This window comes from Tiliqua scincoides, chromosome 1 (assembly GCF_035046505.1).
Source record: "Tiliqua scincoides isolate rTilSci1 chromosome 1, rTilSci1.hap2, whole genome shotgun sequence".
NCBI lineage: Eukaryota > Metazoa > Chordata > Lepidosauria > Squamata > Scincidae > Tiliqua > Tiliqua scincoides.
In genome coordinates this window covers 36,926,744-36,952,126 of record NC_089821.1, presented here as the reverse complement: position 1 = coordinate 36,952,126, position 25,383 = coordinate 36,926,744, and the positions used below count along the sequence as shown (strand labels likewise).

The window sequence follows — 25,383 nt, the reverse complement described above, 5'->3', positions numbered from 1 at the left end:
TGCCTCTGTGCAAATGATATTAAAACTTGACAAACTAGAAATTCAGGTTTCTATCCTAGAATGGCACATTTTAATATATCTTTGAAGGATTTGCATTTACTTTATTAACTAGGAATTTATTGAGAAATGCATTACTGTGACATGTGAAGTTAGCTAAGTTTCACAAGCAACAAATGAAGAATACCTTATCTGTTGAACCACTATTTGAATACCAGCAGTTTCCAAATGGACATTTTTAATCCATTTTTCCCTGCAAAGTGACAGAACTCTTTCCTACAGTGTAGAAGAGTTAAGTGTAAAATATTCATTAAAACAAACATCCATTCTTTTCAGATAAAAAGCATCCATACAAACATGACTTATTTCCCAATGTCAAATATGAACTGAGTTCATGGTGTTATTCTTTATAAGGATTTCATCTTAGTAACTAATGAACATATCACACAATATTTGTTAGCTGACATTTCATTATTTATTCCCTACTTTCTACAGAGATGTTGTGTGCTCAATGCATCATAAACGAACATAAATCTTTACCAGTTTAGATGTAAGTAAACTACGTTTTACATGCAAGAGGAAGTAACGAATGAAACTAGAATCTATGATAAGAGGAACCATCCACTAAAATTGACAGGCAGGATAGTTAGAACAAACATTTCTTTACCCAGTGCATAATTAATCTGTGGTATTCCTTGCCACAGGAAATTGTGATTGCAGCTGGCCTAGACTAAAAATAACTCCTGCGTTACCCCTGGGGGCTGGGGGCCAAGAATAGGCCCTCAGTTTGGCTGTACTTGTCGTAAGAGGCGACTAAACAGCCACCGGGTAGATGGGACTCGTCAGCCTAGGAAGGCAGCTCATCTAAGAGAAGGAAACTCTGATCCCAAACCTCCACTGCCTTGTGGCTACATCCAGTTCTGGAAAAGGCTTCAGGAGTCAACCTCGAGGCAAAATCAGGAGCCGGAGTCCCTTAGGCAGTTCATGGCTGAACACAGTCACGTTCTGGCAACTCCTGCGACGCCGCTGGAACCAACCGTATTGGCTTCTGCCTTTCCATTGGACCATTCCAGCGACGTGGAGAGGGGGGATTTGCTGCATGGGTAACAGCCTATCCTCCATACCTTCTTTACCCAGGCTTCGCGCACTGGAGAGGACACTCCAACTTCGCCATACGGCGTCGGCACAACACGGGAAGCAGCAGTTTACCGGTTATAAGTCTTTGCTCGATTGGCGTAGAGCATGACGCCAGGGGCTGCTTCCGACGGTGGGAGAGATCATTGCATCTCATTGGGCAGCTACCGCCCGCCTTAAGCTGGGCAGTCCCCAGCCAGTAAGGTGTTGCCTCGCCACGGTCCGTTAACCTCATGGGGTGCGTGGGGTTTAGGGTGAAAACCGACAAGCGGATCGACAACTCTGCACCATGCAACAGAAAACAGAAAACTACTGCCCTAAAGCTGGGCACCTGGAACGTTAGGACAATGACACCTGGCTTCTCTGATGACCTGCAAGAAATAGACGACGCACGCAAAACAGCTGTCATCGACATGGAGCTGAGCAGACTGCAGATGGACATCGTCGCCCTTCAAGAGACTAGGCTGCCAGATTCCGGATCTGTCAAGGAGAGAAATTTCTCATTTTTCTGGCAGGGAAAACCACCAAACGAAACCAGGGAACATGGCGTTGGCTTTGCGGTCAGAAATACCCTGCTGAAATCCATCATCCCACCTACTGTGGGAAGTGAAAGAATTTTGTCCCTGCAGCTCCAGTCATCAGCAGGACCTATCACTCTCATCAGTGCTTATGCACCGACTCTGTCGTCTCCAGCAGAAGCCAAAGACAAATTCTATGATGACCTGGCCACCACTGTCAAGAAAATCCCTGTAAAAGAGCCATTGTTCATCCTCGGCGATTTCAATGCTAGAGTTGGTGCTGATAACAGTTCATGGCCCACTTGCTTAGGTCAGTTTGGCACTGGGAGGATGAACGAAAATGGCCAACGCCTGCTAGAGTTTTGCTGTCATCACGGTCTCTGTGTCAGCAACACATTCTTCAACACAAAGCCCCAACATAGAGTCTCTTGGAGACATCCAAGATCAAAGCACTGGCACCAGCTCGACCTGATCCTCACCAGACGCTCCAGCCTTCCCAGCATCAAGATCACACGCAGTTATCATGGTGCTGCCTGCGACACTGACCACTCCCTGGTGTGCAGCAGAGTGAAACTGCAAACAAAGCGACTGTACCACACGAGAAAGGAAGGAAGACCTCGCATTGATACCAGCAAGACCCGGGATCAGAGAAAAGTGGAGGAATTTGCACAAGCGCTTGAGGAATCTCTTCCAGGCCCGGCCGACGCAAACGCATCCAACAGATGGGAACATTTCAAGAATACCGTTTACAACACCGCCTTGTCCATATTCGGCAAGAAGACCAACAAGGCGGCAGACTGGTTTGAAGCCCACTCTGAGGAGTTGACACCAGTCATTGAGGAAAAGAGGAGAGCTCAAGCAGCATACAAGGTCTGTCCCAGTGAGCGCAACCTGCAGGTCCTCCGAACTGCTCGCAGCAAAGTCCAACAGACTGCCAGGAGATGTGCTAACGACTACTGGCTCCAGCTCTGTTCCGAGATACAGATAGCAGCTGACACGGGCAACATCAAGGGGATGTATGATGGTATCAAGCAGGCCCTAGGTCCAACACAGAAGAAAATTGCCCCTCTGAAGTCTGCCACAGGTGAGGTCATCCAGGATCGGGCGCAGCAGATGGAACGCTGGGTGCAGCACTACTCTGAGCTATATTCCAGAGAAAATGTAGTCACCGAAGAAGCACTGAACAACATTGAGTGCCTGCCTGTGCTGGAAGAGCTTGACAGTGAACCAACCCTAGAAGAACTTCACGTGGCCCTGGACTCCCTTGCCTTTGGCAAGGCACCTGGAAAAGACAGCATCCCTGCTGAAGTCCTAAAATGCTGCAAAGAGATCATCGTCACTGAGCTGCATGAAATCCTCTGTCTCTGCTGGAGAGAAGGTGGAGTACCTCAAGACATGAGGGATGCAAACATCATCACGCTGTACAAGAACAAAGGTGACAGGGGTGACTGCAACAACTACCGCGGCATCTCTCTCCTTAGCGTTGTAGGAAAGCTGTTTGCCCGAGTTGTACTAAAGAGGCTCCAGGTACTTGCAGAGAGCGTCTATCCAGAATCGCAGTGTGGATTCCGAGCCAACAGGTCCACCACTGATATGGTATTCTCCCTTAGACAACTGCAGGAGAAATGCAGGGAACAACGACAGCCACTCTTTATAGCCTTCATAGATCTCACAAAGGCTTTCGACCTGGTCAGCAGAGACGGCCTCTTCAAGATTCTCCCCAAGATTGGATGTCCACCCAGGCTCCTCAGCATCATCAGATCCTTCCACAAGGACATGAAGGGCACTGTTGTCTTCGATGGCTCCACATCAGACCCTTTTGACATCCGAAGCGGAGTGAAGCAGGGCTGTGTTCTTGCACCAACCTTGTTTGGGATTTTCTTCGCTGTCCTGCTGAAGCAGGCCTTTGGAACTGCAACAGAAGGCATCTATCTCCGGACCAGATCAGACGGAAAGCTCTTCAACCTCTCCAGACTGAGAGCAAAATCCAAAGTCCAGCTGAAATGTCTGCGTGACTTCCTCTTTGCCGACGATGCAGCTGTCACTACCCACTCTGCCAAAGATCTCCAGCAGCTCATGGATCGTTTTAGCAAGGCCTGCCAAGATTTTGGACTGACAATCAGCCTGAAGAAAACACAGGTCATGGTTCAGGATGTGGACTCACCTCCCTGCATTACAATCTCTTCGCATGAACTGGAGGTTGTCCATGACTTTGTGTACCTTGGCTCAACGATCTCCGACACTCATTCTCTCGATGCCGAGCTAAACAGGCGCATCGGTAAAGCAGCTACCACGTTTTCCAGACTCACAAAGAGAGTCTGGTCCAACAAGAAGCTGACGGAACATACCAAGATCCAGGTCTACAGAGCTTGCGTCCTGAGTACACTTCTGTACTGCAGCGAGTCATGGACTCTTCGCCCACAACAGGAGAGGAAACTGAGCGCTTTCCACATGCGCTGCCTCCGACGCATCCTCGGCATCACCTGGCAGGACAAAGTTCCAAACAACACAGTCCTGGAACGTGCTGGAATCCCTAGCATGTATTCACTGCTGAAACAGAGACGCCTGCGTTGGCTTGGTCATGTCGTGAGAATGGATGATGGCCGGATCCCAAAGGATCTCCTCTATGGAGAACTCGTGCAAGGAAAGCGCCCTACAGGTAGACCACAGCTGCGATACAAGGACATCTGCAAGAGGGATCTGAAGGCCTTAGGGATGGACCTCAACAAGTGGGAAACCCTGGCCTCTGAGCGGCCCGCTTGGAGGCAGGCTGTGCAGCATGGCCTTTCCCAGTTTGAAGAGACACTTTGCCAACAGTCTGAGGCTAAGAGGCAAAGAAGGAAGGCCCATAGCCAGGGAGACAGACCAGGGACAGACTGCACTTGCTCCCGGTGTGGAAGGGATTGTCACTCCCGGATTGGCCTTTTCAGCCACACTAGACGCTGTGCCAGAACCACCTTTCAGAGCGCGATACCATAGTCTTTCGAGACTGAAGGTTGCCAATATATAGACTAAAAAGAGATAGGACAGATCTATGGAGAAAAAGTGCAACACAAGTAATAAGCCATGATGACTAAATACAACCTAGAGGTTTTAGAGGTAGTCTATCTCTGAATGCCAGGTGCAAGAGGGTGCCAGCAAGATAAACGTATCATGTTATCTTGCATGCTACCTGAGGCATCTGGTGGGCAGGGCCTAGGAGAGGAGGGTAAAGGGGGTAATCTGTACCCAAGCCCAAGGTCAGACAGGGAGCCCAGGAGCCAAAGAATGGGGCCTAGAAAGTTCCTGGGACCTGACATTTTCCTATGTCACCTGAACTTGCTGCCAGTGCATAATGCGGGGGCACAACCACGTGCGTGCAGCGTGCATATGACTGTTGCTGCAAGCCATATACACCAGGCCCAGGAAAGCATCCATGACCCTCCTTAACACAGTGTCAAATCTGGGAGGAAACTGGCCTGCTATAGTAGCTCTTTGGCTTGTGGATCCCATAACCATGAAGGAATGTATAGAAGCTCAGGGACCAGTTATGGGGTTAAAATTGCTACAGAAGTTCATTTTGATCCATTCTAGCATGAGCCTAAATACGATGATGCTAAATTTCTACAATTGATATTCTGTATTTCAAAAATTTTAGAGAGACTTAGGAGTGTGTTTGGTTTTCCATATTACTTTATCTAATTGCCAATGCCAGATGATCCAACAGACCTAGGCTCTGCATCAAGAAACCTAGCGGACCTGAGCTCCAAAGACTATTGTGGCTGTCAGCACCCTCCCCCGCCCTATTTTGCATCCCGTTCTGCCTGCCCCACTGCCCCCTTCCCCTTCAGGAAGGGGCCCAGAAGTAACTTTGTACCCCCTGCTAAAATTCCTCTCACAGGCCCTGCTAGTGGGCCACTGTGAAATACAAGAAGCTGGACTAAATGGGTCTTTGGCCTGATCCAGCAAGACTTTTCTTATGGTCTTAGGAAAGGGGGAAAGAAGTGAGAAGGGAGAATGGAAGCACAAGTTAATTGATTTGAGAGATGAAATAAAAAAATCTGTGGTGACTACACAGAAACAAAATCTAAAAGTGATTAACGTGCTGTATTCTGTGAAAAACAAAGTATACACCTGAGCCATTTCTAGCATCAGTGTTTCTAAGAAAACAAAGAATTCCAGAAGATACTTAAAACCAAAAAAGCCATATAAATACTATAGGCTTGCATGAAAGTCCGTTCACAAAAAATTACATGCCTTCTAAGATTCAATTGTTTTATACTATCCTCAGATAAAAAGCATGTTGTCATTATATTATCATTATGACAGAAATTAGATTTCAGGAGGATGGGGGCAGTTTCTACCATCCATATTTCCAACAACAAACAATTATTCTTCTGAAATCTCTAGACCTGTTGTTATTCTGATGTATAAAAAACATTGCAGTTTCTGCAACTTACAATTGAATACGACCATGAGCAAGCCTCTAAGCTTACAGTGACTCTTATTTCTCCAGCAACCCAAAAACTCAGTTAATTATTTTTTACTCCTTTGTACCCAATACATAAACTCTGGAATACAACATGATATTCTCTATTCTCCTTTCTTGTGGATTGCAAATATCAGATGTAATTTCCAGCTGAAAATAATAATTTACATACAGCAGGGGTTCCCAAACTTTTCGACTGGCGGCTCCCTTGACCTACTGGGCGATTGGTCCTCCCTGTTTGGGCAACAATACTATACATCGTAAGGGGAGCAGGTTTTTTGCAAAGATTCTGCTGCTCCTTTGGCTGGTTTCCGTGGATTCCCAGGGAGCCATGACTCACAGTTTGGGAACCACTGACACAGAATTCATCTTGGCCGTCTTTTCGGGGGGGGGGGGGGGGAAGCGAGCAAGAGAGAGAGAGACTGCCCTGTAGAATTCTTGTTCTGTTTCTGAATCTCTGCCCAGCACTTTTTTTGTATGCCCAGCATACAAAAACATGTATGGCAGCGATTCCCAAACTTTTTTTACTGTCAGCTCCCTTGACCTACTCGGCCCATTGACTATGGCTCCCCATTAGGGCTACAATCCTATACATTGTATAGGGTGGCAGGTTTTTTGCAAAGATTCTGCAGCTCTCTGGGTTGGTGAGCCATGGCTCACAGTTTGGGAACCACTGGTTTATGGCTTTTGTTTTAATCTGGATGCAATGCCACATGCAGGACTCTGGAGGGCAGCATACTTTCCAGACACCTGTGATCCTTGCAGGAGGTGTGGTCCTCAGTAGTGTTTCTTTCCTGCCCTTTCTCCCTTTTCTCTCTCTACCAGACTGACCAAACTCTGTCTCCATAATGGCAAATAGCCATTATGAGCAGCACACACAGATATAACAGTTGTTGGGTTCTATGAGTAGTAGGAACCTCTGCTTTTGTATATCTTAGTTTATAGCAGCAGTCAAGTCAGATGGTGAAATTTACCATAGGAAAAGGGTCCTTTGCTGATTGCTCTGCTCCCCCCCCCCAACTTTTCCAACAGCTTTAAAACAGAATGAAGTCAACTATCAGAAGGTATCTACTCAGGGACTAACATGAAGGAAGAATACTTTCTAGGGAAGGGTATATGTTTTACAGCCTGTGGGCAGGATAAGGCATGTGGAAGCTATTTATCTAGCCCCCATGATGATCAATGATCCTCTGATTGATGATGATTGCCAGCCTGGCTACTGCATGCTCACACTGAGTTCCCTCACCTCTTTCAATTTGCCTCGCCTCCCCGGCCAGCAGCAGCAGTAATGTCTTTCACTTGCATGCAATGATAGCAATACCAGAGCAGCCTCTGCCTTGCTCACATTGCATGTCTTTGTATGCATCTTCCCTTATGCCTGGCTGTTGTTGGCAACATCACCTCTACCTCTCCTTCCTGGCTCTCCCTGCCAGATGCAAGGCCAATAGGAAGCAACTGGTTTCACCCTAGCCCTTGCTGGTGCTGGCTGGAAAGGATTTTATATAGACAGAGTCCATACCCCACATGCAAACTAGCTCCATAGAAGAAAACTGTGCATATGCATACAACTTTCTCCAAGCCCAATATCTAGATCCTTTTGCTGACCATTCCTTGTAAGGAAGGGAGGACAGAGGCAAATCAGAAGCAGTACATGCTAGAAGATAACAGGTGAAACAGAGACAGCCTCCGAGCACAGCAGTAGGCATGCAATGGTTCTCTGAACTGACATCAAACTAAATAAAAAATATAAGTTCACACTGTGCATATAATAGACTAGCATAATGAGGTGTTACTTCCAAAAAAACCACAAAAACCTAAGGGAATCATGAGAAAAAGGCAGCATTATGAAAACGAAAAACAATTTTGCTCTCTCAGAGCTCTAAATTTAAAGAAAGATCCGACCAATATTTTGCAGGCAAATACTACATAATTAACATAGAATAAAATATTAATTGTCCATTAATGGCCCTTCCACCTTCACAATTATCTGGAAGGATATTATTTGTTACCTAATTAAGGGAGCATTCAGACCAGCAGTTGCCAAATGCGCGACCGGTGTCTGTCAAAAAAGTAGTCCCTATCCACCTCCGCAATGCATGTATTTTCAGTAAATCTGGGCACCGGAACACTCTAGGCTGTCACATCTGTTGCCCAGCATCCTGGAAGGCTGTGCAACAGGACGTCTGGGCAGATGCGACAGCCCAGAGTGTCCCAATGCCCAGATCTACTGTAAATACATGTCGGGCAGAGGCAAAATGGTGAGCTTTGCTCACAGAGCAGAGGGCTTTTCCCAAATCCCAGATCTGGCCCCTGGGACAGGGTTTGGAAAGCCCTCATCCAGACATTAGCTTTCAATATTCCCCCCCCCCCAAAAAAAACCCCTTTGGAAAAACACATTATGTCCAGAACACAGAATGATCTGGATTAGAAAGAACAGAATATGGCAGGATATGTACTTTATGAACATTTAAGTTATAACTCATGTAATTCACCTATATAACTCACTCTATTTCCATCCTGCTGGATTATTTATATTGTAGCCCTCTGACATGTGTCCACTGATGCTGATATACAGAATGCTTGTTACCCTGCACATGTCTGATCTCGTCTGATCTCGGAAGCTAAGCAGGGTCAGGCCTGGTTAGTATTTGGATGGGAGACTGCTTGAGGATACCAGGTGCTGTAGGCTTATACCATAGTCTTTCGAGACTGAAGGTTGCCAACCATTTGTAAGATCCTGAAACACTGAACTTTTTAAATAAACTGCAAGACAAACATTTTCTTCTCTTATCAACAATATCAACAATGTTATATTTTTCCTCCAGAAGAAAGCTCTACTTGCCTGACATACATCATAAATACTACGTATATAGTTCCATCCAAGTGACCGCCAATAGTTACTTTAAAAGTATCATGGTACAACTGTTATTGCATTAAGAATTTACCTGTACATGAGAAATCATCAATGCGGATATATCCTGGGACACAGTCACAGCGATATGATCCAGGCAGATTAACACATACTGTGTTGGCATGACAATAATGCATCTTAGCAGCACACTCATCAATATCTGGGGAGAAAAAAACACTCCATGAGATTGTAATCAGTGGCATAGTTATACATCTACATCAGGACAATACTGAATTTTTTAAAAATTCACAAATATCCTCCCAGAATATTGTATGTCTCTTAACTTTAATTGTCTTGCCTTTACCTCCATGCCTAAACCTACAATTAAAGTAGTTAGAACTTCTGGAAATACCTGTGTTAAAGAAAAATATCAAATTATGCAATTATACCCTAAACACCTATTCTATTAACACATTCATAAAAGGCCAAGGGACATATTATTTCCTCAAGTAGATGGTATTGAATTTCAGACGTATGGTGTCTGGGTAACAATAACCTAATGATATGTACAGGCTGACAAGTTATCATGGAAGTTCAGAAGCAATCAGAGACATAGCTTTCTAGCCAAACCTCTCAAACACCTTTCAGTTCTATTGGCATACACTCAGACAAAACTATCTTCTATTCCAGTGCCTAGGTGTCAACAAGTGTGAATTTACAAGCATCAGCATCCATTAAGTAAATATCTTTTATTCAAAATTGCAAGGTTACACACACACACACACACACACACACACACACACAGAGGTCATGTAATAGCATGCCTATAATATAATATCAGTTAGAGTTGCATACAATTAGAGGCAGACACAATGCTCCTGCTCAGGCAGAATTTCGGAGTAAACCAAAGAAAGGTGTAGACTAGCACAAGTTCCCAGGGGGATTTTGGATATACCTGTCACCAGTAATTCAGTATACCTTACATCTTCAAATATTTTTACCAAATTGCAAGGAATAGAAGACACCAGTTGATTCTCCCTTTCTCAACTATCTGTTTAGAAGGGTATATGTGAAATAAATTTCTGTTTATGACATTTGCCTTCAAAGTTTCTATTTTGGAAATCTGACCTTCTCAATTTGTTCAGCCATGCCTCTGACACAGCAGACCCCATAGGGACAGGTCCCTCTATGGAGAAAACCAAATTCCACTGCAGAAACATGAAGTACTTAGCCATACTAGAAGGTCAATCCTAATGTTATTTACATCACTGGAAATTATGTACTGTTAATGGTACAGATCCAAGCCACTTTTATCACCTTACATAAGATGATGAAACAAACTCTTCCTTTTTAAATTAATTTTTTTAAATTTTTCCAAAAACAAAAATAACAAACACACATAACACATAATACAATACATACAATACATAAACACAGTATTAGAGGGTGCAAGATATCATACATCACTATAACTAATAAATCATTACATTTCCTAATCCAGTTCCTCTTCTACCTTAGCTTCTTAATATCATTTATCATTTATCTATCATATAATATATAATATATTATATATATAATACATTCATCTAAATAACATTCATCTAAATAAATAAATCTTATACTTCTACAACTTTATTTTCAAACCAAGCATAAATAATTTTCATTACTCAATCTATATCGGTTTCACTGTTGATACAAGCTCTCTAGAAATCTGACCATTTCCACCACATTCATTATTTTCTCTATTAATTCATCTTTCATTGGGATCTTCGTGTCTTTCCAACATCCAGCATATAAAATCTTCACAAGTAATATTCTAATACTCTAATACAAGTAATTACTCTAATACAAGTAATATTCTAATAATATTAGAATAATATTATGTTAATAACATATATCATTTCTCTATCTATAGATAGAGATCATTTCTCTATCTATAACATCCAAAATTACTTCATTCCTTCACTTGATCATTCCAATCTATGTCAGTTGGTTGAAGTATTTCTTCTTCCTTCACTTGATCAATCCAATCTGCATCAATTAGTCAAAGTATTTCTTCTCCTTTGTGGTCTGGTGACTTTAGAGTCTTTATCTTCCAAGCTATCTCCAATAACATAGTCTCTTCCAATTGTTTGTTTTGTCCTGTCTCCAGTGTTTTGGATTTATCTTCCATTTCTTTGCTCTTTTGTTGATCCTCTCCTGTTTGTTGCGTATTAGACTCATTTGTCTGTTGAATTAAGATTTCCAGGCTAATTTGGATTTGTAAATATCGATTTGCTTGTTGCTTTCCCATTTCCAATACTTTTTCCATAATCCTTTGTTTTTTCTCATGTGATTCGGATATAATATCTTTAAGTTGCACACTAAGATCATTTAGTTGTGTAGTTCTTATGTTCTTATGTTCTTAGTTAATGCATCCAAACTAGCTTGAACCCGCAGATATTGATTTGTTTGTTGCTGTCCCATCACCACTAATTTCTCTATATTGTATTATCTGCTTCCATTCTTTCCCTTGTGTTAGTTTTCCCAAGCTGGACTCCTGGGCAGAAGAGCTCCTAACTTTCGCTCCTTTTCCTGTCATCCTTTTTCTTCCTTTTTGTATCTTCTTTCTTCTTCACTTGTCAAGTCCTGTTCTTGTCCTTGTAGTATTTTTTTAGTCCACTAGATGTCCCTGATATTCTTATTTCTGTTGATTATATCTTATTTGTTATTTATTTGTTTCTATGTCAACCGCATTCCTTTCCAGAAGATAATCAAAGGAATGCAAACAATCTCCCAGTTTTGTAAAACAAAACAAAAAATGCAGGTCTCCAGCAGCTCTCCACAGGCACTCCACAAGCTCTCCAAAGGAATGTAAACAATCTCCCACTTTTGTAAAACAAAACAAAAAATGCAGGTCTCCAGCCGCTCTCCACAGGCACTCCACAAGCTCTCCACAGGATAACGAAACTGAACACCCCACAACAATAATTGTATTCCAAGATGGTTAATTTGTAATCCAACAAATTTTAGATTTATAAAGTTAGAGTTATGCACTCATATTTCCATAACAAGCTTGGCATACCTCCTCCAAAGCTTCTTCTCACATCAACAAACAAATACGCAGAGAAAGCCTCCCCCTCCTTCCTCTTCTCCCAGGAGGGGGAAAGCCTGCCCCTCCTTCTCCTTCTCTCGGGCAAAAGCTTAATCAGGCAGTCAATTAGTCAATTAATGCCAGACACACACAATGGAACAACACTCACTTGCTTCTTTCAGCTTCCTTCCCTGCTTTGAACCTTCAGCTTAATTTCAACATTGAATCCTCACCATCACTGACATCGATGGCTGGGTTCCCTTGGAGAAAAAACAGTCCCTGGCTGGACCCTTCTTCTCCAAAACCGTACACCATCTGTAGGATCGAGGCCTCTCCTGGCCACTGATCCTCAGATCTCATCAGACCGATTCTGGGAAGAAATAGCGTGTTTTCCAAGAGCTTTCCAGGAGCTCAGAAAAACATGGCTACTCAGCCACCTCAGGCCCCGCCCCCTCCGAAACAAACTCTTAATTGATGTGAATGTTGTTAAATAATGACTTAAACCAGTGGTTCCCAAACTCACCTGGGTCATGATACCCCTGCAGTCTCTTCCTCCTGGCTCAGATGGGGGCTGCCATTCTGGATTTTGTGAAATCTTGCGAGATCCAAGATGGCAGTGTCCAAATCATGTGAGATTTGGGTACTGCCATTTTGGATTTTATGGGACCAAAGATGGCAGCACCAAAGAGAGTACGTAGGAAGGGCCACAAGGGACATCCTATAGCACCCCTGTGCTGCAGTGCCCTAAGGCACTGTGATGCACACTTTGGGAACCCCTGACTTAAACCATGGATGTTAGTATCAAATAATAAATGGATAATGTTAAAACCATTAAACTGTCCTCTCTCTCAGGACACAGGCACTTACTATTGGCTTGAAAATACCCCATTTGAAACCCTGGTGAGCAATTGTCTGTAAGCACAGACAATACTGAGCTAAATGGACCAATAGTCTGAACTATATAAGGCATCTACATACATTCAACTTTGAATGTGTGGATTGTTTCCATTCAAGTACTGTGTTCAAGGTGTCGCCACCTTGCAGTGTTTCATCTGTGATGTAGCTATTGTGATGCCATTAAAGGTTGTTGAAGTTGAAGTTGATGTAGCTATTTTACACACACATTATCACTTGATGTTGCAGTTATAAAAGCAGTGAAAATCCACCTGTGAACTCACTCCAAATTAATAAAGGAAAAGAAATAAGCCGTCAAAGCTTGGAGTAAACTGTAGTCTTTTAAAAGCTTTATTAGTATAGAAAGGATCCGTGTGTTTATTAGAATGAAGCAAAAGCACCTATTCTTCATATGTGTTTTTGCTTCTCCAAGGTACTTTGCCCAAAGGTATCTTATAACATACTGTGGGTGGACCAGCTCCCTCAATCTTCCTTTGATCTGCTTGGTATCTTCACCAGGTAATGGACAAGCATAATCCTTGTCAAAGTGAACAAATCTGTGTTTGTTTTAATTTAGTTACACCTGGGGCAGGTTTGAACAGGTGGTGATGAGGTCTAGCAACCCTTGCTTTAAAGTTTACCTAAGGGCTATCTTCCTTGATACAGATGGTTTACAAATGCATTAGAAATGAGTTTATTGTCCAATCATGCTCAACGTTCTTTGTATATAAATCGTGTTTTTATGTGAAATATCCCCATTGATTTCCATTTCATTGTACCTAATTATACCAGAGTGAATATGAGAAAATGCAGTCCTATTGCATGCTGCTTAGTTAAGTTGTTCTGAATACAAATGTCCCAGAAAGACTGACAGATGCATAAGAGACTGAGGAGGTGAAACAAGGACAGCAAAACTGAGTTTGTTCTTTGTTCTGCTACTAGTACATGCTAGTAGGAATGACCCCCCTAAAAAAGAAAATGTTTTGCCACCATGCTGATGCAGTATTGCACTTATGTTTGGAGCAGAAAGTATACCAGCTGTCATGAAAAAATCAATGCTATGGGCATCAATCCAGTAAGCAGAAAGCTAGGGCCACTAACAAAATCACTTTGTGCTGGCCACCAAGCAGCTGTCAACTGACAAGGATTCTTGATCAGGAAGCGGCCTGAGCTGAATTTGAAATTATGGCTTCGAGGCAAAGGACTATCTCATATTACAAATACCTTGAGCTATCCAAGTTCCCTCATCTTTGCTGTTCCTGGATGACAATTCCCTTAAAAAATGTGTAAGAACTGTCAAAATCTGAGAGACAAATGGCAAGTGGGGAGAAAGCACTCCTCTCCCATTGCACTACAATGCTCAAAGGCCATATGGAACACTCTTGGGTGCAGTGCATGCTCTCACACTCTGCTTCACTTACTGACTTTCTGACAACAGGCTTTTGTTGCATTGCTTTGAAGAATTCTGCTCGATCATGTATAATAACTGTCATCCAAAGAAGGCAGAGAGGAGAAAGAAGATTTCCAGACAAATATGAAATTCACCTAAAAATTAACTCCACAAGATGCCATGTTTGTCCGAAGTTTCCATGGTAAATTTGAAAGATAAGAACCATGCCATTAAAAAAAGGTGGATGCTGAAAAATCTTCAAAGTGAAGGATTTTAACTGGTGCTTTCTTTAAGCACACAAGGTAGAATTTCTGAGATACTGGTAATATAAGGAAAAGTACAGATTTGGAAATGGTTCTACAGTAGTATTCTTACTTACCTATCCATCCATACACCACATTTCAAGTTAGATTTAGGTGCATGTTAGAAAACAATCACTTCTACCCCTGACTACAAGATACAGTTCAGGATACAGGTTCTTTGTTCCAGACAGAGGGGGCAGAAGGAACTGCAGGAAAATTCAGTGCTTAACTGATGGTGCAGTTCTCCATACGATAAACATCCTGCAGATTGGGCTGGGACTGTAAAGGGTTTGAGTCCTATCCCCCCACTACCACAGTTCCAATATGGAGCAGCCCCCCCCCCCCCCGGTATTTACAGGGAAAAAGCCAGGGATGGGTAAGTCCAGCATGGCTTGACTCAAGTCATGAGTCTCCCCCCCCCCCCCCCGCACTTGTCATGAAAATGAATCATAACAGGCGGACTTTTTGAGTCGCCCAGAGCATTTAAACACTCCCCTGATATCCCCATCCCATCTGTAAACAAGGCAGAAGGGGGTGGGACAAACTGCATGTGAGCGGGGAAAGAAGCAGCAAGAGGGAGGGGGGTCACACACAATAGCTGGGAGTATAGGAATGACCCAATTCTTGGCAGCTCTACGTAGAAGTAGTCCCATTTGTGCTGGTCATTCAAGGAGGCTTCCTTCTCCCTGGTAATAGAACCCACAGGAGACATGAGGTTGGAAAGCATTCCCACCTCCTTTTCCCCCCTCCCTGGGCTTTTCCAGACAATTCTAAGGCAAGAACACCCTTGTGCTCATCCAAAGAAAAAAATTAGACCACCCATCCTTCATCCAATGATCACTGGTTCCTTCAAAGATGGACAAGAAAGCCCGCTCACACCTCCCTCCCCCACTCAATGCAAAAGCAAAACATTAATCCTTTCCTGCTTCCTGACTGCAACTTCTATGCTGCTTGCCCGGTCTGAATGTTGGCCCCACGAGGTCTTTCACACAGCAAAAAAAATAAGCAAGCACACCTAGACACAGATTTGAGTCTGCATGCATGGGGGCTAATTTCCGAGCCAGTGGTCTCAGTCTTGAATCAGTGCCAGAGTCATCAATGCAGGTGACTGGAGTATACACAAGTCCACAAAAAACTCGGACTTTGTGTTTTTGTGACTCGGACTTCAGTCACCTGACTCGAGTTCCCATCCCTGAAAAAGCAAGCATACCAGGACCAATGACATGATTAAAGTCAATGACGTGCAGTTAGGTCAATAGGGGGGGAGGCACTTACTGTGGCATCACCAAGCACTCTGCTACCCAGAAGCTACAAGGTGTTCTATGGCACCACCCAGAAGACACAAGGCATTCTTGGGTGCTTCCTGGCTGCAATTAGACTGGAGGCTGAGTTTGTTGCTGCCGCACCTCTTCTGATCTCTCCCTATATAGCAGTGGTTCCAAACCTATGGTTGGGAGACCCTGAGAAGTGATCCATGAGATCTCAGGAAAAAAAGTTGTCTTCATTACTTCCAGCATCTCAATGAGTGAGCCCACCCCCATGGAATACCAAATTTAATTGCACATTTTATGTGCAGAGGATGGAGTTGGGGGGGGGGGGTTGCATGCGGTCCACAACAATTCCAGTGTTTGCCTCTATGGTCTGTGTACTCATAAAGGTTAGGAACCATTGCTATACAGGCAATGTACTTCTTTTACTTTACTGGAAGAAAATAGAAATGCCAACCCTCCTCACCCCAGCAGTGTCTTTTCTAGACACTCTCTGGACATTCTGGATATCTAGACATTCCCTCTGCTGGTGTTCTTTTGCATCTTTTTAGATTGTGAGCCCTTTGGGACATGGAGCCATTAGTTGTTGTTTGATTTTCTCTGTAAACCACTTTGTGAACTTTCCGTTGAAAAGCGGCATATAAATACTGTTAATAATAATAATTAATAAAAAGCAGCAGCAATGAGATCAGCAATAAGCGTGTGCCTGAGGCTATTTTCAAGGCCTTAGAAGTGGACCTCAACAGGTGGGAAACCCTGGCCTCTGAGTGGCCCGCTTGGCGACAGGCTGTGCAGCATGGCCTTTCCCAGTTTGAAGAGACACTTGGCCAACAGTCTGAGGCAAAGCGGCAAAGAAGGAAGGCCCATAGCCAGGGAGACAGACCAGGGACAGACTGCACTTGCTCCCAGTGTGGAAGGGATTGTCACTCCTGAATTGGCCTTTTCAGCCACACTAGACGCTGTTCCAGAACCACCATTCAGAGCACAATACCATAGTCTTTCGAGACTGAAGGCTGCCAACTACTGAGGCTATTTTCATTGAGTATGACAGGTGATGCTCTACCTCCCCTGACCACATGATTAAAGTTGCATCTAATTTGGGCCCAAGACATAAAATCCACTTATTGAGTGAATTTGCAAGTTATTTTTTTCCTTTCAGTTGCAGTTTTTCCTATGCTCCTTCAGCATTGTTATGCCATTTTCCCTAGAGCAGTGGGAAGAACCTTCTGCTTAACAAAATAATTTTCCCTAGGTATGGTTTAGTTCAAGGGATGAAAACCACTTAATTTCTCTGTAAAATGTGCAAGGTCAGATGCATGAAACAAAAAATAAATAAATAACCAGTTTCCTATTTAACATTGTTCAAGCACTATCCATAAACCACACAGAGGTACACATCAGTTTGGCAATAATGGAACTCAAATTGTGATTCATGTCTGTAGATTGCTTGTCGTATTTGAAATATTAGAGCTTGTCTTCTGGTGGTCTTTTGAGGTGATAAAAATACATGATTTATGTCTTTCCTTAGGATGGTGAAGTAGCTTGCTTTTCTTATAAAAAGGTATACTTATGGTCTTTAAAATGAAACTTGACATAGCATAATGATCCTTCACATATCACTAACTTCCATCTGCATAAGCCAGTTTGCTATAATGACAAGGAGTCACTAGGGCTAATGCTTTTCAGTGAGAATCACTGCATCACAGTGCATAGCTTAGTCTGGCATGCTATACGATAGCATTCTTTTGATGGGTTCGATGTACTTCATTAATATGCATTTGGGTAGTTCTCTGTCTCTTGACAGTTTGTTACTGCAGCAGTTACAGGAAGCTGTATTTCCTATACATCTAAAATAGGTTTGGGCCAACTCAGACAGCCATGTTTATCCTAGAATAACTGACTGCATGAAATGGTTATCATGGCACATAGTATCTTATCAGCACATCAGTGAAAACACGCTTAGCAAGCGCTGACCGTCTCATTTAATAGCTATCACCTATGCAAACTGACCTGCTTATGAAAAGTATGATGTTAGCAAAAATGGAAAGATAATACTACAGTGGAGTTATTCAGTGTTGCAAACTGGCACAGTTTCACTGATCTTGATGGAAGGATGCTAATTACTATCACCACATAACAAGATCTTTCATCTTAAGCAGGATATCACTGAAAATGGCATTTACAGTAAGCAATGACTGTTGAACTGTCTCGGCACTGCAGCATCTCCAGCTGGTGCCTTCAGTTCTAGCAGCAGCAGCAACAGCAGCAGCATTTTACGCACTCATGGCTCAACTCTACCTGCTCCAGCTGAAGTTCCAGTAACTCATCCACTGGTGCTGACTGCCATAAAGCAGGTGCTCCGGCAACTCACTACTCAGCACTGGTGTCAGCAGATCAGGAGCAGCCTGCCGATTCAGGTAAGTTGGAGGAGGAGGTGGGAGGATGGAATGAGGCTGGGGAGGGAATAATGGTGCGGCAATGGGTTGGACAGGTCAGTCCAGGAAGGGGGCAGTTAATTCCCTTCCCAGACCTGATCCCATGACAATGGTCCACACAGACTTGCTCCATCTATTTAGCTAGTGCAGGTTCAAGTAGACACACACCCCATGAGTCTCCCATGGAGACAATTGGGAACAATTGTTCCTATAAAAGACCAGAGGAAACTTCCGCAACTCCCCCCTCTCCTGCAGGATATAGTGGTAGCCATTTTGCTGTCACTGCATGGGGGGGGGGGAGTTTATTGGCTGACTGTTTTCTTTATTTTTATTTTTTTGGCTGACTGTTTTGGGGGGTCTGAGATTCCTATATCATGCTAGTCTTTACCAGCAGGTTTGGAGAAAGAGCTCTACTATCTCACAAGCCTGTTTGGTCAACCCCACCCAGCCCTGGCAGTTCTGGGAATGTGAACATGTAAATCAGACTCAAATCACCCATTGCTATGCAGAAGTTAATCCTCAAGCTCCATGGTCCAAGGATACATGTGCCTCCAGGCTCATGCTGCTCCTTGTTTTGTCCTTTTTGGACTCCTTGACTGTGATCTGAATTCGCTTGATTCTAGTCTGAATTTCCCCCTTGCATCATCTGCCATATTTAACTGGTCCTCCCAGTTTTTTTACTGCAGCTCTTAACTTCACATTCTCCTCAAATAAGCTTGCACCTGAATGGCCACCAATTTCACCAGTATAACTGAAATTCTCTTAATAAGGTAAGGAATTCCCCTGTACAGGCTTTCACAACATGTTTTCCTCAACCTTGTATCAGACAACTTTTAATAAGTTACACACAACTTTTAATAAGTTACATACCTCAAGATTCCAGCCAGGGTCTGGAATCAGCATCCCACCTCAATTACATTTCTACCTAGATGCATGTCACTTCAATTTGTAATCAGACTGAGGACCAGGAGAAAATAAGAGACAACTACTATAGGGATATCTACCTATATATAATGGTGGATGCCATCATAAACAATAACCTTAAGAGAAGGCTAGCTAAGTTAACAACCTGTACAGTGCTGACATTACTTAATTTGTAAAATAAGAATTCCTACCTTTTGCAACAGCCCAGAAGCTGTATGACTCCCCATTTAACATGTTTGTGAAAACAGAGTAGACAGGGAAAGGACATCTCTGTACTATTAAAGGCATGCTACCTATTCCGCTAGCTTGCAGGCAATGGAATGAAAGCCTATCTAAGAAATAATATTAGACATTCAGGTTCTGGGAAACAAACAGAAGCAAATTGCAGCTGAAATTAACCAGCAAGGCTCAATTTTTTGCGGTTAAGTAAACTTGACTACATAAAACTAGCTTGTGGACATGTATGATCTCCTGATTCAATATGAGTCTGGAAGTTAAGAGAAATTCTATTCTGGATTCCAATATATATCTATTAATAAGCTGCACTTTTGTTTGATCTTCCTTCTCAAATCAACAAAGCTGTGCAATAGTTGCTGCACTGCTACAGATGTGGGGGCTGACCCACAGTACCAGAATAAGGGATGGAGGAGTAATCTCATGAAAGACCGATACAGAATTAGATGTTTGTAGCCATAAAAACCCATAGATGCAACAAAGCTATCCCAGAAATTCTTGCTCCAAGACAGCTTTCTTATCAGTATCATTGCCAAATGATCTTCTACCACCACCACCACCCATGCTTTTTCCAAGGAACTCAAAGTACTGCACGTTGTTCTTTCCCCCTAAATTTTAGTCTCACAACAATCCTGAAAAATGGGTTAGAATAGTGGTTCTCAATGGCAGACCTCCCATTCATTTGATGGGGCAAATGTCCTAGGCGCAGAGCCTCACGCACCTTTAGGACCCCGTGGAAGCCTCTTTGAAGCTCCTGACAGGGTCGGAAACTGTGCTTCTGGTTTGCCGGAAGCACAGTTTAAAGCATCGGGAAAGCGCCACAAGTGTCTTCCCCAACGTGTCTTGGGGTTGCCTGAGGCACTGGGCACTCCAGGTAAGTGGGGGGTGGATCTGCACGTGGGGGTGGTGGCATCCCATGGGGGCGCCATCACAGACCTTTGCACCAGGGTGCAGGGCTGGGGAGGTCTGCTACTGGTGGTTCTAAAACTTTTTAGCACCACGACCAACTTTTTAGAATGACAATCTTTTGGAACGCACTAGAAGTGATGTCATTAACCTGGAAGTGATGTCATGGCTGGAAGTGACATCACCAAGCAGGAAAATTTTTAACACCCCCCATACCACAAAAATCAAATTAATTTAAGTAAGTGAATTTAAAGTTTACAATAAGTAAGTTAAGAAATGATTTAAAATAAAGAAGAATGCTCCTAACTCTTCCAAGTAGTTGTTGATCTGTTTTAAAAAAAATCCCTAAACATCCCAAACACTGCAATTTTAGCCACAGTTAGCTGGGAGTAAGCCCCACTGAGTATCATTGTTATAAGGATATACAGAGTAGTCTGTTCAAAGTACAGAGTTGTAACATTTCCCAAAATGTAGTCACATATCATGGCAGCATCAAATACATTAAAAATAACACATTGAAATGAATGGGGACCTGCCTGAAATTGGCTCACAACTCACCTAGTGGGTCCTGATCCACAGTTTGAGAAATACTGGTTAGATTAAGAGAGAGCAGCTGGACCAAAATCACCCACTGAAATTTGGTTTGGCAGTCATTTGAGCTCAGGTGTCACCCATCCAACAATCAAAACAATGCACCTATAGATTCAATCCTATGCTTCAGAAATGCAAGTCTGAAAAGCACAGGATATTATGTGCTATTGGACACCAGCACAATGACAGCTCCACCATCATAGCCTACATTCCACAAACAAATGCATCACTGAAGCCAGCGCAATGCTGTGCCAACATACCTCCAACACTGGCATAACTACCATGGGGCAAACCCTCAAATAGGGTAGAGGAATGGGTGGGACAAGGAGGAGTCAATATATACCAGCTATTAAGCCCCATCCAGATTACAGACATTCCTCCAAGATTGGAAAAACACTATGCCAATATCAGAGCTGGATAGGAATTTAAAAACCTATATGTAACAATGGGGAAAGAAAAAAATATCAGGAAATCTTAACTCCTGCACACCAATCCTGATGCTAAAAATTACTTGAAAATGCAGTGCCCTTGTATTTTATCATTTAGGAGGCAATCACATGTCCAGGAACACTGCTTTATGCCTGGTGCATCTGCTACAACCCAGCCAACTTGCACTCTGCCAAGTTGCCCAAAAGCAGTACAGCCCCTATAAATATGGATGGCTTCAGCAGTATGCTCCTAACATACTCCCCCCACCCCACAGTGGCAGCTCAGTTACTTAGATGTTATCAGTTGCTTGGTAACAAGAATGCTGTGCTCTGCTTTCAAAGGCTCTGTCTACCTAAACAGCTCTTCATACAACTGATGGAACAAGGAAAAAAGGCAGGTTAAGGAGAATAACAGACAGTCAAAGGTGTTGCTTCCCAGTGAGGAGAAGACCAAGAGTGTTAAACACAGAGGAAGAACCACATGTGTATGTCAACCCCCTCCCTTTTGGGGATTATTATTCTGAAGACTCTGCTATGATTCAATTGTTCTTTATCAACTATTACTACGGAGCTCTATTTTTTGTTTGAATTTAACAGAAAGAGAAAAGACCAACACCATAACATACTCCATTTGCAGTAGAAACAGAATAACAACTGCTCAAAAAAAAAAAAATCTGCAGCATCTACCAAGGTTTTTTTTAAAAAAGTGTGGTTTTTTAAAATGATTATTTCTTTCGTGTATAGGTCAAAATCTTCATGAATTTGAAACTAAGAGTCATTTTTATTTCCATCTACTTGGTGTGTATTTTTTGGTCCTTAGCTAGGCTTATGCTCATTAAGTGTGGAAGGCAATTCAAAGCCACTTGGAAGCAGGAGAATTGAAACCTCTGCTTACTGATCCATTCAGAAACCAAATGATGCCACTGCCAATTCTTAATCAAGTAACTGTTTGCCAAAACATGCTTTTGTATATTAACGTTTAGTATATCAAACTACAACGTGCATATATTATCCCACCACATCTCATGCTAGTGTCAGAATGGTGTTTTCCTTTTTGTGTAAGTACGAGAGTAGCAGTTCCTTCTTTCCAAAAGAGATGTGGAAATTGTGCTCCCCTAGAGCCCTTCATAGATACTTGCGGGAGAAGAGGTTTCTATTATTACAATTAAAATTATGCTGGATTAATGGTTGCAGTCTAAAAAAAACTCAAACACCTAATGTTTTGCTCACATCTCTGGTGGGCATTCTCAGAGGTTTTAGAGCACAAAACACACACTCAAACCATCTCTCTTTTTGTGCATTTTTTGTGCTTGAGACCTTTGAGAATGCCCACCAAAGATGTGGGTGAAACATTATGTGTGGAAGTTTTTATTAGACCGCGGCCATTAATCCTATGTAATTTTAACTGTAATAATAGCAACGACGGTCACAAAAACCTTATGATAAACATGTATGTTAAACTTCTTTTCAGGAAGAGGTTTCTATTTATATAGTGCTTCAGTAAGATGGCATCATGTAAAGTGACTCAATATGCAGCTTTGATTAGAAGAATACATTTTTCTGCATGAGATGCCAAAAACTATTCGCAGGACGGCAAGACAGAGGCAGGAGCTAGGAAAAAAGATAGCAGGCTTGGAAGCAGAGTTGGAAGGAAGCATCCAAAAGCAGAGAGAACTAAAAGGGCAGAAATCCAGAGGCAGGGTGGTTGAAAAAAAGTGACAGAGAATGCAGTGAATTGAGACAAAATGTAGGAGAAAGATGATGGAGGGGCTGAAGAGCAACAGTAATCAAGGTCTTATGGATAGAAATGGCAGTGTCTTGGTGGCAGGAAAATAGTGTCAGGGAAATGACCTCTAGAAGTGAAGCAACTGTGGGATGAGCCAGGAGAACAAGGGAGCAGAAGATTAAATTTTCTATATGTGGTCTCATAAGTCAAACCTTTGAATGCAGATCTCTGCTTAACTCAATATTTATGAACAGATGCTTTTTTTCCCCAAAAAAGACAAGCAGCTCTTATCTTTAGATGGTATACACACAATCAAGTAATTAACATTTGTTGGAATGCTGCCACAGTGAAGTGCCAAGTAATAAATACACATTTTGCTTGTTTAACAGAAAGGAGATTTTTCTTAACTTGAAGTGAATAGCTACAGAAGTTCAATAAATGCATTAATGGAAAACATTTTTAGCTTTATAAATATTTTTGTTATTTCTGCTTTCACAGAACTACTCAACATATCCATAAGGCATTTAAACACAATTATTATTCTTTTAAAAGAATACATACTTAGAATTCACAAGGACAAAGTTTAGAAAACAGAAAATGCAAACAAATTCAAAAGTATAGAATAGAAATATTTTAGGACAAAGATTCCATATGAATTAGGGATGCTGCAGTAATCCATCAGATGTGATTACACAGGCTTACAAAACTGAGAGTCAGAAAAGTTTTTTCCCAAAACTTTATGATGGTTTGATATGAATTTGGGGTGCCAATTCCAAAAATGGCATCTGTTTTGCCCTATCACATCTAGTTTTGGAGATATAGTATAGCCTCATTAGTGAATGGTTCAAGCCACTTCCTCATGAGGAAGTCATGGTGTAGGCTTCCTCATGAGGAAGCTGCTTGAACCATTCACTAAAGAGGCTATGCCGCGTCTCCAAAACTAAACGTGATACGGCAAAACAGATGCCATTTTTGGAATCGGCACCCCAAATATACCCAGGAATTGGTGTAACATTTAAGGAAGCAAAATGTGTGTTGGCCTGTGTTATCCGTAAGAATATTAATATCCAGGCATCCCCTGTATTTGCAAGGGATATGTTCCCACTACCTCCCCCTATGGATACTGTAATCACAGATAAAGCGAACTCTATACTTGTACCATGCAAGCCCTTTCTATTAGCATTGTTTCTCATCTTTCTTTGCAGCCCTCTCTCTTTCAAGCCCCTTCCTGTTACAGAACACTAAAGGAGGAACACAAGAAGCAGCCAGGCAGAATGCTAGAAGAGGAAGATTAAGAGAATGTGAACAGGAAGCTTTCTGCTTCTTATTAGTGTTCAGGCTGCTTCCTTCTCTAAAGTTCTGGTTAACTGCTTCTTCTGTTCCTTCTATAGTGTTCTGCACCAGATGGGCTGCAAACAAAGAAGACTACAAAGGAAGACTGATAAGTAATCATATGTGTGGGGTGGAGAATAAGTGAAACAGCTGAAATGGGATCTGCGGTGGGGACGACAAAGCCTGTACTGTTAATACAAGCAATTGCTTCAAATTGGCCTTATATTGAACTCTCTAATATTTATTTATCACCTGGAGAAAAAAAGCAGAAGTTGAATGTGCTAATTCTTGAGCAAATTTAGCAGAGGTTAAATGTGCATAAGAATGTGCATCTTAGTATAGACACCTGTCAGCACAATATTATTTTCAATATGATGTGTAATCTGTTCAACTCTTACTTTTTAAATCCAAAAAGTACAGGTGATCTTGGAAGAGGCGTAGGAATGGCAAATGGGCAAAGGCAGACAGAAGCGGGGTTGCTACTGAGAGAGGACAGAGCTCCAAAACGTCTACTGAAGGAGCGGTGATTAGCAGGAATGTCCAGGCACTGCTTTGAATTTTTTTTTCAAATGAGTCAAGCAGAAGCATTAAGCTCAACAGGAAGCAAACTGAGAATTTTGCCTACAGGCATACATTACTGTTAGGTCAACATCTTTCCCAAGGGCGACATGAGACACAGTATGCAGTTCATGTTACAGTAAGGTTACCGTCCTATGTACATTTTCCTGGGCATATGTCCTACTGAACACAGAGGACTTCTGCAAAAATGTGCCCTCTGACAATGATTTACATTTACACCATATATTTTTAAGTCAATTAAAAAAAATTATACATTTAAATTATTGCAGTTCATTCCAGGAGTTTGAGATGGAGAGAGGTAGATCTTTAAATCAAGGATAATGAGTTTCAAAG

At 42.4% G+C, this 25,383-nt stretch overlaps 1 protein-coding gene across 1 annotated transcript in view; it reads right to left on the bottom strand.

Annotated features, from left to right (window-relative positions):
• The window catches only part of NELL1 (neural EGFL like 1), a 534,303-nt gene that overhangs the window by 226,628 nt on the left and 282,292 nt on the right, over nt 1-25,383 (bottom strand). The window contains exon 14 of the mRNA XM_066619143.1: nt 9,063-9,188. Coding sequence (XP_066475240.1) covers nt 9,063-9,188 — 126 coding nt within the window. The remainder of the gene's footprint in view (nt 1-9,062; nt 9,189-25,383) is intronic.